This window comes from Impatiens glandulifera, chromosome 5 (genome assembly GCF_907164915.1).
Source record: "Impatiens glandulifera chromosome 5, dImpGla2.1, whole genome shotgun sequence".
In the NCBI taxonomy this organism is placed as follows: Eukaryota; Viridiplantae; Streptophyta; class Magnoliopsida; order Ericales; family Balsaminaceae; genus Impatiens; species Impatiens glandulifera.
In genome coordinates, this window is record NC_061866.1 from 47,132,247 (window position 1) to 47,152,685 (window position 20,439).

The window sequence follows — 20,439 nt, forward strand, 5'->3', positions numbered from 1 at the left end:
ACTTTAGTTTCTCAAGCAAACTTCATTATTTCTATTTAGGAGGAAGGAAAAGAAAATGTATATTCCCATTATTACCCTCATAAATCAAAATTTTGTCCTTTTTACTTTTAAAAGTAATTATCATCTTTTTTTTTTCTAAAATACTTTTCAAGGTGATTGTGTAATTTTATTTTTTTTAATTTTTTTTTAAATAAGGTCATGCTTAACCCCTTTTTTACTTTAGTTATAGGGCGGGACCCTTTAGGGTGTGAATTATAAAAGTTGTGTCTTAACCAATTATGTTTGATGCCTTGAGGGCCATCATTTGCCCGTGTACTATTGTCCCCATGAATTATTATTATAACTATCTACTAATTATTATTTTGTGCATTACTCTCAATCTTTACTACACCTATCTACTTTATGTACAAATATTAAATGTTCTCATTTATCAATCAATTATACCAAATTAATAGATCTAAAATCTAATCAAATCTAATAGTTTAAATTATATAATATACCTACTAGGATTGATGGCCCGTTGAAAAGAGTCGAGTTAAATTTTCACTAAAAGCGTTTTGAATAAATATGACAATGAATGTGGAGTGTCGAGTTAGTTTTTTATAATTAACAAATAAATAAATAAATAATTTAAAATATATAGTACTACTATCAAGTCAATCATGACGATATTTCTTTTTATCAAATCATTTATCATTTCATACTATACTATAAAAAAAAAAAGTATTTAGAAAGCCTTATCTTATATCAAACAATATTTATGGACATTTAAAATATTTGTATTTACAATGAGAAGGAAGATTAGTGTTAAGAAATTTCCCTTTCTTCATTAATATACAAAGATAGTGGTATATATCTAGAAACAATGACAGCTCATTAATTTTTATTAAAAGTTTCATAATCGAGTTTCAAATGTGTTTCATCTAAGATAACTAACTACAAATATTTATTTTTTAAAAAAGTAACAATTTATTTTCTGTATCCCAGCTCTCATTGAAGTATTTATAAAGTGGACAAATTAATACATTGAAATGTCTTCTCAGTCTACAGTATATATATATATATATATATATATTTTCTACGCAATCAGGTGGTCTGAGAATTGTGACTAATTTGTTTGACTACACTTGTTCAATAAACTCTATTTTCAGCTATTTATGTAATAACGATTATAGATTATAACCTAAAAGAAAACAATAAAAGAGGTATCGAGCAATTTTTTATTTATCATAATCCTTATTGTTCTTTAGGTTCATCGATTTTGAGTTATTTAAATAACTAAAAAAAATCAAACATCAATTTATTCTCGTTCTTATTCTTATTCATTAAATTATTAATTCATTAATAAAATATTTTCTATTTAAAATTATTATTTTTATTTTATTTATATATATCAATACTTTATAAAAAAAAATCAATTTTCTCAAAATTATCATCAATCATAATTTTTTTCTCTCAAATTATTCGAATAACCTTTTTCAAACGAAAACAAACCCATGGTATATATACTTGTTGACGCTTTCTCAATCATGCATGTTTGTCTTTTCTCTTTTATTCCCCTTTTTTTTTTTTTTTATCTTCATCCTATCTATCTTAATTACAATTTCAATGTTAATAATTTATTTCACATATACATTCATTTGTCTTTCATTTTTCTAAAGGGTTTAATGTTTTTCTTATTCATATATTTGTTTGTTGTAAATTTAATTTTTCTGTGAATTTACTTCATGTTTTAACACACAATCAATAAATTTAGAAAGATATCTTATGGGATCTTCTTACTTTTTGATCTATTTTTTTAGTTTTTGACCTTTTGTTGATATGGGATTATTTAGATTTTTAATCAAATCAAACATATATTTTAATTTATAATCCATTTTTTTTTCTAAATAACCTTACTACTTATATAATACATATCTTTTCAACAACTAAATCATTGAGTCCATTACTTAATTTTTACAAAAATTAATTTTAAATACAAAAATACATTATAATAATTGAAATTAAATAATTTACTTTTCTATCAATATATTAAATTCAAATTACTCAATATCAAACAAGTTTAAGGAAAAAATATATTTCATTTTCCAAAAGTGAGACCTAGGAAAATGTCAGAGACAAGTACTCCTAGGTAATAGTAAAGAAATATAATTTTGTTAGGGTTGTCGATTACAACTGGTTTATGTTTGATTTTTTCTTTTTAATCATTCAATTGCCTTATTTTATTTTTATAAAATTTAAATACCAAAATCTTATAGTAATTTCAATCAATTAAAAACTTAAATAACATATTTTTTCATCATTTTTATTTTCCAAAAAAACCCTAAATAAACCAACATCACACAAGCTCTTAAAAGATGAGTTTTCCAATGATCTTGGCATTTATTATACAATTCCTCAAATTAACCAACAGTAAATATAGTAAATATTACGTACACAGTCTACTACAACCATAAATTACATACACAAAATATTTTTTCTATAAACAAAATTAAAAATATCATAATATCTAAACTCAACACAAAATTAGAAGCCAAGAAATTATGCTCTATAAAATAAATACATATAACTAGCTAGCTAGTTGAATCCTTCATTATATCATTAAAAGGTCTATAAAGAAACATAGAGAATAATAATAATAATAATCATGTAAAAGAGATAAGTTCATTTTGGAATATAAATTATAATATATATATTATAAAGTACCCTACTACCCATTTTTTGTTTTTATTATTCTTCATCATCATCATCATGATCTTCACCACCATCTTCTTCTTCTTCCTCTTCTTCTTCAAATCGATCTACACCAAAAGCTCCATGTCCATGACCAAAAGCTTTAATATGATCTTTAAGAGACCTTTTATGTTTAAAATCAGAACCACAAATACAATACCAAAGCTTTCCACAATTCTTCTCATGTGTCCTCCAATCTCCTCTAACAGCAAAAGCTTTACCACATTTCCTACAACTAAAAGGTTTAATCCCATGCTTCCTCTTGTAATGTGTTTGAAGAGTTCTGAAATCTTTCAACGGCTTAGATCTCGGATGATCGATGTTGTTTCTACACCCGGGTGCACAACAGTAACAAGGAAGTCTTAGCATCCCAGTTGGTTGAGTTCCCCTTAATGATTCTGGTCCTTTTCTATATTGTGATCCATGCCCCCACATATGCATCTATATTTTTAAGAACACATGATGATATGTGACATATATATAAATCATGAATGTTAAAATAATGTCTTGTTTGCAGGTTGAAAAGGAAATTCTTGATTCCTTAACAGGAAATGATCTATCTATCTGGGAACAGTTCTGGGAAAGAAAATGACTTTTCAATCTTACACAGACTTCAAAGCATTGTACTCATAAATAAATAAATAAATAAATATATATATATATGGAGCAGAAAGAACATTGGATGTGTTGTTCAATCCAATTAATATTTCATATCCGGTCATGTCCTATCAACCCATCACCCATATGATTATAAATCCCCCACATGAAAATATTCTTAACAAATTAAATATGAGAATAATCTTCCATTTTAACAAATAGGGTTATTTGAAAATAATAACTTTATAAGTTTGTAAATCTGTAAAAAGTTGACAATTTCAAATAATCTATACATTCATTACATCTTTCAATTATCATATTGAATATATTGTATTTATTTTTTAAAAAAAATATTTTAATTATATATTTATGTCTTTTTACCTAATAGTCAAACAAGGGTATTTAGAAATTATTTTATTGAATACAGCAAAAAAAAAAAATAAGTTTTTTGAGTTATTTAAATAACCCATTAAATAAACTTGTTTGTTATCGGTTAAAAAGTTGGGTTATGACTTAAGGTATTAATTAAAAAATATTTTAAAAAATAAGACTGTATTTGGCATTTAGGTTAATAAATTGTATGATGAAGGGATTGTATAAATTGGTAAAAAGGGTTAACAGTAAAAAAAACTCCATTTGAAAGGAAGGAATGATAATTGATTTCAAGGTGAATAGATTAATGAAATAGTCAAAAATGGAAACTAGATAATAATTAAAAGAGAGAGTCAACACAACACATATAGCTAGGGTTTAGGTTACTTGATGTAAAATTGACATGATGATGATAATAATAAAATGATGAGAAATAATAAATAAAGATCTGATCACCTGCATGTTATTGTATCTGTTGAATGTCTTGAAACAAACAGGGCAAGAAAACTGAGTTGGTCCAATGAGAATCTGAGAAGGGGATGGAATCCAATACTGTCCTTTGTTCAATGATCTGTTCATATGTTCACCTTCAATCTTATCTCCATCAGTTTTCTGATCATTACTAGAAGTGGTAGTAGTTGTTGAAGAAGAAGAAGAAGATGATGATAGAATGGCTGCCATGTCTGCAGGACTAGGGTTTGGAAGTCCTATGTGAAGTGCAACTGTAACACCAGATGAGTGATGTTCTTGTTCTTGTTCTTGTTCATGTTCTTGTTCTTGTTCTTGATGGTGTTGTTGATTTCTCATAGGGCTTAGATTTAAGAGGGGAAGTGCTTCTCTAAGAGGAGGAGATAAAGGGATTTGACCAGCTGCTTCATGATAATTAAAAGTAAAGAAATTGTTTGAGAAGAAGGTCTGATTTGTATGGCTGAATCTGAACCGTTGATGATGAGAATAGAGATTTGAGTTATAAGGATGGTCTTTCATGATGTTAGTTGCAGAAAAAAAAGGGTGGAGAAGAAAGAAAGAATGGACCTTGATCACTTTCTTTTATAGAGAGATAATGAATAATATTTATAAAAGGGTGCCACTGGAGAAAATTAATTAATTACCCACTGTTTTTTTCTATGTTACAATTTATATTATTAAAATTTAAATAATTATATTAACAATTTGAAACTCTATGAGTCACTTCTAAAGTGATAAAAAAATGTCTCACCTTTATTTTATTTTCTTCTAACATACAGTTTTATGAATATCAATATAGAATAAAAATAAGTACATAGATTTAACAGGAATTAAATTACATTAATTAACCTGGAAAAAAATGTAAAATGTAAAATGTAACTTGAAAAAATTAAGAAAGATCTAGGTTTACCAAAATGTTATCTTGGTCTTTGGGGAATCTAGTTAATATACCGACAATTAAATAACACGTACATTGTTGACTAACAAGAATTATTTAATATAAATGTATTATGTACTACTTTTATTTAACTTTTTAAATTATGAAAAAAATAAAGTCGGTATATATAAAAAAAAAATAGTGTTGAAAACATTTGTCTCCACTATTTGAGTATTTTTTTCTTATCAAGTCACAATGTTAAGGATGAAAACAAAATCCAAATAAAGTTATTAAAATAAACTTGTTAGGTAAATCCAAACAAAAATACATAACCTAATATGTTGTGCGAACTAAGAACCAAGACTCGCGTGAACTTTCACGCATTTTTAATACTTTTTATCGTCTTTCTTGCTACCATTATAATTAACAATCTTGGTGTCAAAGGAAATGTAACTAGAAAAGAAATGTCGCCATGGGTGGAGAAAACGCAATGTTCGGAGAATCAATTGAATACCAATAGTTTAGACAATTAAGTCGAATATGATACAAACTCCACATTTTTAAAAGACCCAAAAGCATGGAGGAATATTTTCCTTAAATTTTTTTATTTGAACATGTGCTCCTTCTAGGTTGTTCATTCTAGGGTTATATGAATGTTGTGTCAAACCTATGATCCCAGCCTTTGCAATATTTATAGTTTCTGAAAAGTAAAAGAAAAATATAATAAGAGTATTATGAAACATAATTAATTAAGTTGAAACATGGTTATTTTATGGGGGGTAGATTGTAATTTTGTAAGCAATCAAATTGTGCATGCAGTCAACAAAGAATTAATAGCAACAAATTAAGAGGCCTTTAAAACATTTCCTTTTGCTGCATGGTGGGGACACACCTGTATGGGGAAGAAATGGAAATTAATTATAATTTGGCATAATACAATTTACAATATAACCCAATTGCATTTATTTTCCTAATCCATTACAAAGAAGTGAAATATTACTTATTAAGATCAGGATTAATTAATTTAGTCATGCCACATTATTATACTTTTTCTTTACCTCTATTTTTCGAGCTATAAAACAACTCGATTATCACTAAAACCACATTAAATTAAAGGGTTATGCAAACTTTCAAAATAAAAATAAAAAAAATACATTCCTGTTTAACAATATAGTTGGTTATTAATTAGTTTATGATATTCATAAAAATTTTACTTGAAAATATCTTTTTGTAAAGTTTAAGGGGATGTATTTGACTTAATTAATGTCCTTACATATTAATATTCAATGCCATGGTTAATGTTTATTTTTTTTTAAACCTGATTTTATTCTCTGACACTTCCTCAGCCAATAATTTATGTTAATCTAGATGAAAAACCAAATTTAATTTTCTATGGTGTAATATTTACTCAACACTTAAAAAAATGAAACAATTTTCCTATATAAAACCAAAATAACTCACCCTGCCATCTAAAAAGATTATTAAATCTTATATCATTGCTTCATTTTGTTTTCATCACATCTCCATAAATCGCTTAGTAGTGTCATCAAGGTCAAAAATTGATTGGTTCCTAAAATATACCCTAAAATTCTATTACTTAGTTTAATATATACTCGAAAAGATAAAAAATAAAAAAACTCGTAAAATCCGAGTATATAAAAAGTTAAAAATAGTGAATTCAAGCTAGATAAGCTCAAAACATATAAGCACATGTTATGTCGGTTTTCGAATTTGATATTCTTGGTTTCATTAAGAAAAATCAAAAGACTAGGTAACTAATTAGGGTGCAAAAACAAACAGGATATAGTTCTAGTTGGAAGAAGATCTCTAAGATATACTATTGGGTATCTCAAAAGAGAAATAAACTAACCTAATAAATCAAAGATATCATGTTCAATTTCATTAAGAAACAACCTAAACTAAAGTAGGGTAACTTCATAAAAACCTAAAACAGAAAAGTAAAAAAGTAAAAAAGTAAAAAAAAAAAATGAGAAAGATCCCAATACGAAAACCCAAATCCCCAAAAATATATACATTTATCCCAGCATTTGGTTTGGTAATAGTGCTCTCTGGTCGGTTTGGACTCAATTCAATTTCGGCCATTTTCTGGATTCCCATAATAATGTCTGGAGAAGATGGAGAAAATACACATTGATCCAAGCATTTGTTGCTTAAAATAAACAAATCAAATTTGGGTTCATTCAAAAAAAGCAAATCTTGTTTCTTGAAACTACAAATGGGTAAAATAAAATATAAAAAAATTAAAACATTCATCTTTCATTATACATGAAACATCATTTCACATTTCAAAATCAAAATTTTTTAATATTACCACTACTACTACTAATAATCCATTTTCTGCAAAAGATCGAAACTGCCTGTACCCATTTTCACAGGCAAACCGAGGCATATTCTCGCAGAAGGCGTTTCCATGGCGTCAATCATTGAGTGAGAGGACGCCTCCACTATGAACTTCGAAGCGGTCTCAAATGTCATCTTTAGGAAAGGCGATGTTGAGTCTGATATGGCACCATGTCTGCTCATAGACCTGTAACTGCCTGTATAGGTCATAAAGTCTGAGATCAAGCTGATGTGGCGAGGATCGATCTCCACACCGTAGCTGCTGAAGACATTGTTGACTTCTCTTATGATTGTTTCTCTTGCAGCTTCTACTCCGTAATTTGTAAGCATGTAGTAGATGTTATTAGAATAAATCCTGTTTACGTCTAGATCCTCTTGCATTTCCCATAGGGCTTCGAAATCGATCCCTGCCATCTTAAGCGCCCATGGACCCGGATCGTTTTCGTCGGAATCGTTTGTTTCATGGGAAACAGCCACATCATCAACTTCGGGCCAGATCACCTGGTCTCTTCCTTCCCGTGAGAATTTAACCGAATGGCATGTCTCAATTTTTCCAGAATTTCTTAAACAAACTTTCTTAGCAGCCTTTTGAGCAATCTGTAACAACATTAACAGTTGGTTTTAAAGAATGTGAAAACAAATAAATCAATATGTTGTGAGAAATGAAAAACAAACCTGAGCTAACAAAATGTGCGGTTCGTCAGTAAAGCTGAAGTGAACTTCGAAGTCTAAACCCTCGGCAGCGACAAAGATTGATTTATCCGATTCCTTTTTAGTCCTAGGTCTTTTAACTTCTGCTTTTTCCTTCTCGTTGCTTTCTGTTGGGTCAGGGTTTTTCTTTTTCATCTTGGAATCTTCGTCGTCCGTTGTATCATTCTCCTCGTTGGAATCCTCATCTTGCTTTTCTCTTTCATCCATTTCCGATGTCTCTGTTTTATTGAGATCATCGTCAGATACATCATCATAATCCATTTCATCTGTAGCCTGACGTCTTGTTTTCTCTGTAAGACCCAGATCATCAGCCTGTTCTTCAACATCAACTTCATCGTCATCATCTTCTACCCCCTTACTTGATTTGGCCTTGGAACCATCTTCATCTGTCTCGGATGAGAAATCGGAGCTTAGTTCAATCTCCGCATTTTTTATTCCACTGAGTCTGGAGAGAAGAATCATATGATGTTTTATAGCATCTTCCAGCTCCCTTACGTACATGTTTTCTAGAATATCCTTAGATTCTTCCAACAAATCCTCTTCATCTTTGGAGAATTTTAACTTGAGTTTGTAAACAGAAGTATGCTGGTCCTTCTGGAAAACTGGCAAAACGCTTACTTCAATGCTCTCAATCACATCTGCGACAGTTATCTTCCTAACCTCTTTCACAATTTCATTAACTCGGGAACTGCCAAAAAAAAATGGAGAATTTAATTCTGAATCCTTTTTATATAATAAAATTAATCATAACTCACCTCAGTTTCCCTTCAAGAAACGGGCATGTCATGATTGGAGTCTTGATTTCATTAGAACCAGTCATCAAGATCTCCTGTAAGCGGGGAATACCTAGAGTAACGTTCATCTCACCTCGACCGGCGTGATGGAAAGTGTTTAGTCTGAATAATTAAAATATTAAGTGAAAATAAAACCAAATGTCAGAAAAATGAAAATAAAAACGGAGGAAGAATTTACGTCATCTGAGTTGACGGTTCACCGACTGACTGTGCAGCAATTACCCCAACTGGTTCCCCAGCGTGTGCAAGGCTCGAGATATATTTCTGCCTCACAAGCTTCAACAAGCGTTTCAACTGTTTTTTGTTAGTAGCCGTTTTTTCCACTTCATTCAACTTCTCTATGTACTTCTTTGCTTTCTTTGCTAGCATTTCTGGCAACCCCGTGATGTAAGAATTAAAATCAAGATGATCTCGATATTTCTGGCTAATAATTTCCTGGTTCTGAAAATTCAAAGGTTTTGGGAAAAGAACGATTATAGTACCAAAAATATAGTATACATTTTAATGTAGACAAGATAAGAATAAAAGGCGTATTCACCTGTGTCAATGCCTTGAACTCAGTAATAAAACCTGTTTTGTGAACATCGACACCATCCCCACCATAGGTGAATTGTATAACAGAACCGTCTGCATCTCGAACAGTATAATCATAGCAAACTTTCAGGCTCTCCATATTTTTAACCAGGCACCTTTGCAAGTATCCACTACGAGAAGTTTTTACTGCTGTGTCAACCAACCTGCATGGGTGATGATGATTCTTTAGCATGTTATAATTCTTTACGAGCTATCTGGAAAATCATTGTTATGCAATTTTTACCCTTCACGACCAGCCATGCAGTGGAAATAGTACTCTTGAGGACGCAGACCAGTGAGAAATCGATCGCCAATAAATCCTCCAGATCTAGATGTAAATTCCCATGGGGCGAAGCAAGGCAACGTTTTTCCAGAAACCATTTTAGGTACCCTTTTCCCTTCAAGCTCTTGCTGACCCAGGCAAGAAGATATTTGTTGGAAATTGACCTGTTTACCATGTTACAAATTGTTTTAGGCCAATCGCTAGAAATAAAGTTATTTAAACTAGGAAAGGAACATGGAAAATTCATTATAATTACCGTACTGCCTTTAGCCCCACTAATGGTCATAAGAGAAATGCAATTCTTAGGAAAGGTTTTCAGTACTCCTTTGGTAAGCAATTTCTTATTGATGGTGGAAACAGTGTCATTCAGTTCATTCTTCATCCTCAAGTCCAGTAAAGTAACTGCTGCTTGACCATTGTTGTGTATTGCTTTCTCAATTTCCAATTGCAGTTTTGAGGAACCTGCAACACCAGAGTAAACATACACACAGAGACAATATTACAGGCAAGATTTGACAAAATCTCCCTAGAACATTTCCTTCTTTTTACTTAGAAGGAGTCATTCTCTTTTATTCCATAAAAAACTCCCCAAAAATGTATAGAATTGTGTGATTGCTTGAGGGTGCCTCCAAAGACAAATTCATTCCAATTCCAAACTAACGAGAGATGAGGGAATTTACACAAATGATAGATATTTATACTATGTAGCAGTGCATACCAATTGTACCCTGAATGACATTCAGGAATTTACAGTGAACCATTTCACCAGCTTCACCATCTTCTAGACACTTGTTGCGCTCCACGTCAGCTTTAGGCAATATCATTAGGTCGTCAAGGCCACATGTAAACCCGTGGAACTGAAATATAAATTCGAATACAGTTCTTCACATAACAGAACATAACATTGGTACTCTAACAAACTACAAAAGGAGCAAAGACGGGGTAAGAGAAAGCTTCACCTGTAAAAAGACTGTAAACAAGCGGCTAAATGCTGACAATAACAAGCCTGCAATATTTGACCCGTAGAGTTCCTGCACCGTGTGAACCAATCCATACTTCCCGAACTGAGCCTTGTCAATTACTCCACGCACAAGTTGGTTTTTCCAGATTAAGAGAACGTGTTCACCCTTCTCTTCTTTCATGTCCAATACATTTTTAGTAGGCTCGTCACGAAAATAAGAAGATGGAATCTTACCCTCTTTTTCAACAGTAAATGGGGGGTAATCTCTTGTCAAATAATTTAGAACAGCAGAAATGACCTAGGGTGACAATAAATGGAGTTAAAAACAAATCATGAGAAGATAAGGAGTTCGTACTAGTTTAATAATTCAAAAGAAATAGAAAACATATTTTGAAATAGTTACCTGTTTCCCAGTCCATAATGGACTTGGTTTCAAAATTGCAGGTAAAATTGGTGGCAGGTTTGCTTCAATTAGCAAGGATATCTTCTTCACTTGATTACTGTACAGTGAACCACTAGAGGCAGTGAAAATTCCAGAGGAATATAGGAGATGGTTAAATTGTTCGCGCGTTAAAAATGAGTCCTTCATCGTAAGGATGACACCACTTACGATGTGATCCTGACAGATAAGACAAAATATCAAAACCAGCAGCAACATCTGGAAGTAGTAAGCAATAAAAGTAACTGTGGATTTAGGTTACGTCACCTGAATTAACCCCCTAACAGTATCCCCCCTCGTCGGAACAATGTATTGCTCATTAGCATTTACAATGTTATATGCTTCAGAGCGTGAGATGTCGTCTTGAGGAAGATGGACATTCATTTCATCACCATCAAAATCAGCATTATAGGAACTACAAGTAAATTGCTTATTTAGAGACAACAAATGTATTTTGACTACTAGTATAAAGTAAAAAATGAAGAGCTCATGAAATGTGTGCATAGAGGAGGAACCTGCAATTGGCATAATGCATTCTCAGAGTTTTCTCCCCCTTTAACACTCGAACAACATGTGCCATTATACTTGGCTTGTGGAGTGTGGGCTGCCAAGATAGATTGAGCACAACATATCGTCAGAATAAGAATTCACTAAAAACGGTTAATCTTGAAATTACACTATCCAATGGTATCAAATTTGCACATGATATTGCTTCAATTCATCGGTAAACTATGCACATGATATGAGCAGTTTGCTTTTGCATAAACTGGCAGGTGAGGTCAGGTATAGATTGGAAATGAGTTTTTGTTCAAAATTTGCACTTGATAATTTCTTTAAAGTAATGGTCAATTTGTACACATTTGGGGCGGACAGGAGTACAAAGTTAAAAATAATATATAGGATTAGCAGCCATGTTTTTGCCATCCGAAAAGAGTCCATGCATTGATGACTCCCCAAACTTAGCAAACAAGCAATGTACCCTTGTCTATTTGTTATTATTTACTCAAATGGAGAGACAGAGAGACAAAAAAAAACCTGCCGATTGACAAGCACAATATCCCCATCCCTTAGATGGCGATAAACCGTCTTTCCCTCATAATCACCTTCTGAGCTCTTGCTAAACAGTGACACCACACCTCTTGAAGAAGGAAGTTTCCTCGAAATAGCAACACGCGCTTTCTTATTTACGGGAAGCTTCACAGTAGACATCTTATCAACATAATGAGTAGCTCCGGGATGAATTTCAGGGCCATTAATGATGGCATTTCTTAGATTTGTGGCATTCCAAGGAGTCAGTCTCTGCAAGCATAATAAGAAACTTCAGGATAAGAATTTGCAATATCTACCAGTAAATCCCAATAAAGCAAGCAACCATAAGCATGAGTAAACAACATTTCAGTGAGAACTGCGCGTAGAAAACTTCTCAAAAACAGCTTTACGACTAAACTAATTGTGATTCAGATTAACTTATTTACCTCTGGATATGTCAACCTTAACGCAAAGTAAGGAGGAATTCCAATTTCATTAACAGCCAAATAAGGATCGGGAGATATAACAGAACGGCATGCATAATTAACTCGTTTCCCCATCATTTTCTGACGGAAGATGCCTTCTTTTTTCTCCAGTAATTGGCAAATGCCAGAAGCAGAATCCTTACCTATATAAAATGTGGAAAAACACTTAGAATAACCCCAAAAGTGACATGGTTGTATCCCCACTATAGAACAATAAAGAAAAATATTGAGGTGCTATAGGTGTAACAATTCAGAACCTTGGATGCCAGTCATTTGTATGCAAGTATGTAAAGCCTTTACAGTATAGGTCAAGTTTACAGTAAAGGTCAAGTTTTCTGACCGTGTAGACACTCATTTTGGGTTACAGGGTGCAGGAGACAATAGCAAGCATGAAAAGACTAGAGATATAATGTACCCACCTGTAGATGTCTTGCTATCATACAGCACATTCATTGATTGTTGAAGTTCCCTCAACCGGTCAATAGTCCTTGATCGATCAGCACTGTTGGCATAAGAATTTGCCAACCCTATATTGGACTGCAACACTTTTTCCATTAAGACCGTTTGAGGATGCTCCATCACCTAAAGAAAAGAAAAATCAAAGACAAAGGCATATATATAACACTGGACAACCAATTTAGTATGGAAATAAAGCATGCAAACAATAATCTTTGAGCTGAAACATCATTATTTTAACTTTTTAATTTAAAATTAAAAAAATCAGGGAATCCTTCTTTGTCCAAATATTGAACAAAGCATGAGTATAAATAATTAGTGCTTGATAGAAAGAATGTACTTACAGAATCACCACCCTTGGCCGGGGGGCGGAACTTAGTAGGGGGTACAAGAACAGACTCCAAAAAAAACATAGAATAGCTGGAAACATTTGCAGAATCATTGTGATGTTTATTATGCTGAATATTGCAGATAAAAGAACATAAAGGAGCCTCGTTTTCCCACAAACGCTTCAAAATCTCCCTCGCCTGAAAGTTACAACTTTTAGGTGGTCAAATCAATGTGGAGTGTGGACAAAAAGATACATGACAAATTGTAGGTTGTCAAAAAGAAAAATGGCTTTCATACCAAAATTGGCACCATCAAAGACATACCTCATATGGTAAAAGAGGCCCTGAAAAGAAGTTCTTTTGCTTAGTGAATTCATCAACAATGTTATCTTCTTTTCTTTGTTTGTTTTTTGAGATAGCTCCTTTTGATATACTACTGTCACCATCTAAGACTTCCGAGGAGGATCTCTCCTCAGTTTCACCATATAACTCTTTCGCAGAGTTGCCTCTAACCACATTACCTTCAACATCGGAGTTGTTCGAATATTTCTGCGATGATCAAAGAAAAAATAAGAGAAGCAAAACGTTCATTCTCAACTTCATTTTTTAAAATCTAATCATGGAATGTGACTTCATTAATAATAAAAAGAAGAAGCAAACCATGCATGGACTCTATAATTGTTTCATTTTATCCGGACAACTTAAACACTAAAGCATATTGTATTCGAGGTAAATTGAGCTAGTGGAGAATGAGCAGGCAGGCCATGTATACATCAAGGAAATCACAAGTTATCGTTAACACTAGCATCCCAGCTTAACTTAGTATTATGAGAAACCTGTTCAGAGAAAACAGAACATATAAACTAAGCAACTTCAGTTAATGTGGAGATGATTAGTTGTTCTAAATCCCTAGAAACACAATACTCAAATGCAACACTTCCTAATAAGTTATTTTTTCAAAAGTCAACATAATAATTTAGTTGAAACAAAAATCTCTTCTATTTGATTCTTAGTTTGATAATTATCTGAAGAGCAAAATCCCATTAATAAATGGGCACACGATGACCTCCTTAATTTCCATAATATTCCTCATAAAGATAGTGTTTGTGCTAAAACAATAATTTCTTAAACACAAATAAGTGTTGTAATGTCCCAATTACTAAATTAAGGAGCATATTAGGTAATTAACATAAGAAAATGCAATTGGACCATTCTAACTGAGACAATTTGTTTGTCTTTTTTATAGAGGACGGTTAATTGAGAAAAAAAAAAACAAAAGGAAACACATACAAAAGAAAAAATTGTATCAGAAGGTTTACCAATTTAAACCATCCAAAACTGGGTCTAGTGATTTTCGGATTTTTATTTCCACAGTTCTTGCACTTCTTCGTTTTAATCTTCAAAAATGTATACAAAATAGACATTGCTTCTGTGAATTGAAGAGATGTCCATCCTTGTCTTCCATTATCTGAATAGCAAGTTTCTTCACTACTATGAACTGTAGAAGATGAAATATGACTCATATCACTGTCCTCAGGAAGCATTTCGGTGTCTAGTGAGGATGACTTTAATCTTTTGGCTCCAGCAATATCCCCTTTGGCAATAAGTTCCAATTGAGCAGCACATTTGTTAACCTTGCATGAAAATGTATACTCAATAAATAAGCCAATTTTTTTTGCAAAGGATACAAACAAGATTAGCATGATGCCTTTGCCAAAAATAAAGGTAAAGTTGGATTACCTGATTCTTATTTTCTCTGAAATGAAGGCAGAAGAAGCAAGTACTATGCAGAATATTGTTAAGCATGTCAATCATCAAAGGGTTAAAGACTGGTGTAACAAGATCGATGTGGCCACAATGACCTGGACAGTGAAAGTACCGCTGGCCACATGATTTACAACTGCATTTAGAAAGAAAATATACCTTATTAACAAATTGGCAAAATAGAATTTAACATAGACTTGTTCAATTCGATAAATCACTTGCGTATTATCAAAGAAAATAGCCTTGTTCAGAAGGAAATCCCATGTTAAATAAATTTAAGCAAGGGAATGTACTTAAATTTTTGCATTTGAGAAAGAAAAAAGAAAAAACAACAGAAGAACGTGATCATATATCTCAATAGTTAACCTAAACAAAATCCACTTGCTTCTAGATTTCATTGTTTATGCAACTCTGCAGTTTGTGTATTTCCAGGACCTTACACTCTTTCATGTTTATGATTAATTTGAGTAACTGTCATTATCATCTAGAAAGCAACAAATCCATATATGCTCATTCATCCATCTTTTGCAAAACCACATATATAAACAAGAAGTTCTAAAAACATCCAATTTTTTTGTATTCATCCTTATTTCAGATAATTTTTCCATAAATCTAGAACATTGTCACCAAATGCTTGTTAACCACAAATCAGGACAATAAGAAATATTAGTCAATCATGAAAGGTATCATCAATCAATCAAACCACATTGTGTGCATTCCATCCCATCCAAATTTGATTTATGAAAGCTAGATTCTCTATCCTAAAAACAAAGAACCCAACCAAACTACTTTACTCTGAAAATATAGTGAAGCAACTCCAGAGTTTAAATGCTTTCTCTAAATATCTGTAAATATATTTAAGCATCTCTAATAATCTAAATTCTCTCTAAAAATTAGACCAATTTCATTCCACTCCTCCAAGCTGACACTTTTTAACCCAAAAGACAATTCTAAAGTTTCATAGAGGTCTTGCTCAAAATTTATTAAATTCTACAACTTTACCACTTGATGATGTAAATTAAAAATATCACACCTTCAGTACATCAACATCACTAAATTAACATGACAATAAATAACCTTAATCACCAAAACCTATAACATATCAGGACATTTGAGATCATTCAAATTTTACTTGATAATTCCAATCCCATTGAAAGAAAGGGGAAAATATATTTATCAATACAAAAAATAAGGTTCTGAATATAAATGAAACTTACGGTGATTGCTCATCCAATGGGCCCATATATGGGTCATAAAGACCACCAGGCACAGGCTTGTCCATACTATCTAACAATATAGGGTTTGTGATTTTGACCACACTGTGCTTTCTGACCTCTTCATCTGTCATAAAACTGAACTGAACACCTTCCACCGTCTCCGATGCATCCTGCAATAAGCTTCATTAGATATACGACTACTAAAAGAAACTACATTCATTAATCAAACATGTCTTTCTCAATTAGTAACAGTAGATGAACGATAAGATTAGTAAGATTATATTAGATTACCTTGTCGGATTGAGCCATGTTTCTGTTGATAAAGAAACGCTGAAAAGGCAATGAAGGAAGCCGGCGACGAAGGTTCTATTGAGAAGGAAGCAGTCGGCGGCGACGACGGCGCGTTGAGAAGGAAGCCGGCAGCAGCGGCGGCGGCGGCGTTGAGAAGGAGGCGAACTAATGAGTGCTTTGCTACGTGAAGGAATAAATAAAAGAGCGGAGAAGAGATTTTGGGTTTATAGCTATAACAAAAAGAAGAAGATATGGGCCAATGTCAATGGGCCTAGTTTGGGCGATTTTAATAGAATCCATTTCTATCAATAAGATATATATTACAATATGTTATATATACAAATTATAAATATAAATAAATAAAAATTAACTTAAATATTATACGTTAAAATAAAAAATATATATATATATTATATTAAATAATAATTTTTTAAAAATTGTATTAGGAGATTAAATCAAACTTATTATAATGTTTAACTAAAATAATTACATATTTTATGAAAATCATAACATTTTATATTTAAATAAAATTATTATATTAAATAAAAATAAAAATATCCATTCCAAAATAAAATAAACTTAGCCAAAATTATTAAAATTATTTTAAAATATGTTGGTTGGTTGATGAACATGTCGACTTTTGAATTTACTATGTTATATTTTGAACAGTGAAAATTTGAAAATCTGAATCAATAAAACTAGTATAAATCTTCTTGTTATAATATAACTAATAGTTTATCTAGTTATTTGTGAAATTTTCTTTATTATAATATAAAGTATTGGTATAAATCTTTGTTTCAATAAACTAATAATCCAATTGTTTTATTTAACTTTTTTTTTTGGGTGATAAGTCAAAGTGGAAACGGGTGAGTTTGTTTCTCAAAATAACTGTATACTTGAATTTTAGTTTCTAAAGTTTTGGATTATACCATTCATTTATTTATTTTTTTAAATTAAAATTATATCATTAATTTATAATAAGAATATTTCAAAAATAGATAGACATTGATTTAAGAGATTTTTGAATTAAAAAGCAATCACAAATAACAAATCCCAATAGAGCTACCCAAACCTAATAGATGCCTGTTTATAAGGGTGGGAGAATTCCAGATATTTTTTTTTTAGTTTTAAAATACCGGTTTATAGGTAGAGCTCAAAGCCTCACATTTGTGCACTATTAAAAAAAAATGTTTATCCACGGTTGATAACGAGGGTCAATACCAACTGTTGGAAAAACGCTTTAGTGCAGATGTGTTAATATCAACAGCTTAAAATCGTCTTTTAATCTGTTATTATTACTCAATATTAATTGTTTTATCTTTAATATTAAAGAAAAATTATGTCTGTGTTAGACATTTTTTGTTACTAGCGGTAAAAATATGAATGATAATGAGTACTTGTATGTCTGATATATGTGAGTATTTGATAGTCGGGTTCAGGTATTTTAAATCGGGTACGGGGTCGGGATGAGAAATGTGTGAAACTCAAACTCGATACCCGACTATATATAAAAAATAAAATGCTTTTTTTAAACTTAATGTGACATTTCAAATACATCATCGTTACAAATATCATCAAAAATATTTTATTTTTATCCGCATTCCACTCTAACATTATTTTATAATTACTCTTTTATTCTAATTAATTATATAATAAAAAATTATTTATAATATATATTTACATATAATATAATAACAATATACTATAATATAATATATTATTATGTATATATATTTATAAATGGTAAATAATAATAATTATATTTTTTCTTAATTATTTTCTCTCTCATTAATTATAATATATATATATATAAATGATAGAAAAATTAAAAAAAATATAAAAAGATTTTATCTTATATTTTTCTCTATAATTAATCAATAAAATATATATTATCTTATCAATAATTATATATATAATAACACTATAATATATATATAATTTTTATAAATGATAAATATTAAGTGGGTGGTGAGAAAATAAATATATGTTAATATTAAGTTTAAGATTAAACTTAATTTTTACAAACTAAAACTAATATAAATTTATTAAATTTGAATAATATTAATTTTATCTAAAATATTTATAGATAAATAATATTTTATATATATTCTTAATTTCTGTAATCATTGTATTTATGCTAGTTAATATTAGTTTCGATTAAAGATAGTAATAATTTTCCTTTAATAAATTCAAACATTATAATAAGAATATGAATGGTTACATAATCATAATACTAAACTTTTATCAATTATACTAATTATTATCTCTTATATTTATCAATCATAGATTCATAGGAGTGTAAAAAATAAACTCGACCCTCGAACCCGAACAGTTTCCCAAACTAACTTTGTTTGGCATTCACTTTCCTAAACTAACCTAGTTTGTTCATTTATTCCCAAACTAACCTAGTTTACTATTCAAACTCATTTTTATTTTTTTTATATTTCAAATTTATTATATATATAGATATATATATATATTTAAATTATTATTTATAAAAAATAAATTATTTATATTTTGATATATATTTTAAATTATTATTTTTATAAATTTGATTATTTATATTTTTAATATATAATTTAAATTATTTTTTTATAATTTAAATTATTTATATTTTAATATATATATATATATATATTTACATTTCAAATTTATTATATATATATTTACATATATATGTGGCGGTATGATTTTCATCCCTATAAAAAAATTTTTACTATTCAAATTATTATTTACATTTATTGGGTTGTCTTTTATTAAAATATATAATTCAAAATATAAATAATCAAATTTATAAAAATTTTATTGTGAAATTATATCATAATGAAAAGTTGTCAAAATTATTTTAATAAAAGACAATCCAATAAATATAAATAATAATTTGAATGAAAAATTGTTAAAATTATTTTAATAAAAACAACCCAATAAATATAAATAATAATTTGAATAGTAAAAAAAATTTATGTGATGAAAATCATACCGTCACATATACATGTAAATATATATATAATAAATTTGAAATATATATATATATATATATTAAAATATAAATAATTAAATTTATAAAAAAATAATTTAAATTATATATCAAAAATATAAATAATCAAATTTATAAAAATAATAATTTAAAATATATATCAAAATATAAATAATTTAATTTTTATAAATAATAATTTAAATATATATATATATATAATAAATTTGAAATGTAAAATAAAAAAATATAAAAAAATAATAAATGAGTTTGAATAGTAAACTAGGTTAGTTTGGGAATAAATGAACAAATTAGGTTAGTTTGGGAAAGTGAACGCCAAACAAGGTTAGTTTGAGAAACTGTTCCTCGAACCCAACACGAGTCGACCCGAAAAATATTGAGTTAGGGTGGAGTGATTTCAGGTTTCGATTATGTTGGGTTAGACTCAAAATCTGACCTAAAAAAAAGTTGTGTTGGATTGGATTCGAGTCAACTCAGATGGACCTTAATTAAAAAAATTTAATTTGGGTTGGCTTGATGATTTTTTTGATCGAATAACATTGATCACAATTTTTGTTATTTGATATTTATTTTGTTAAAATTTTAAATTTCCTAAACAATTTTTTTTTGTAGAGTAGTTAATATTTAGACTTAGACTTTAAATTTAAATTGTTGAACTTATCAACATAATTATTATATTTCTGTCAGTCTTGCTATTTTATTTT

At 29.9% G+C, this 20,439-nt stretch overlaps 2 protein-coding genes across 2 annotated transcripts; both read right to left on the reverse strand.

Moving 5' to 3' along the window:
- Positions 1-2,532: 2,532 nt before the first annotated feature.
- Positions 2,533-4,726, reverse strand: LOC124940096 (zinc finger protein WIP2-like). Its single transcript, XM_047480578.1, has 2 exons — positions 4,159-4,726; positions 2,533-3,174 (listed from the first exon to the last, which is right to left on the reverse strand). Exons 1-2 carry the CDS (start codon positions 4,687-4,689, stop codon positions 2,731-2,733), a joined length of 975 nt encoding a protein of 324 aa, XP_047336534.1. The 5' UTR covers positions 4,690-4,726; the 3' UTR covers positions 2,533-2,730.
- Positions 4,727-7,301: 2,575 nt separating this feature from the next.
- On the reverse strand, positions 7,302-16,632 carry LOC124937679 (DNA-directed RNA polymerase I subunit 1-like). The gene is made up of 20 exons (XM_047477979.1): positions 16,450-16,632; positions 15,209-15,368; positions 14,788-15,102; positions 13,793-14,017; positions 13,484-13,666; positions 13,103-13,265; positions 12,645-12,826; positions 12,205-12,468; positions 11,685-11,773; positions 11,437-11,584; positions 11,134-11,349; positions 10,729-11,028; positions 10,488-10,626; positions 10,026-10,231; positions 9,731-9,933; positions 9,452-9,650; positions 9,092-9,354; positions 8,875-9,015; positions 8,084-8,807; positions 7,302-8,005 (listed from the first exon to the last, which is right to left on the reverse strand). Exons 1-20 carry the CDS (start codon positions 16,578-16,580, stop codon positions 7,391-7,393), a joined length of 4,866 nt encoding a protein of 1,621 aa, XP_047333935.1. The 5' UTR covers positions 16,581-16,632; the 3' UTR covers positions 7,302-7,390.
- Between the last annotated feature and the right edge of the window lie 3,807 nt (positions 16,633-20,439).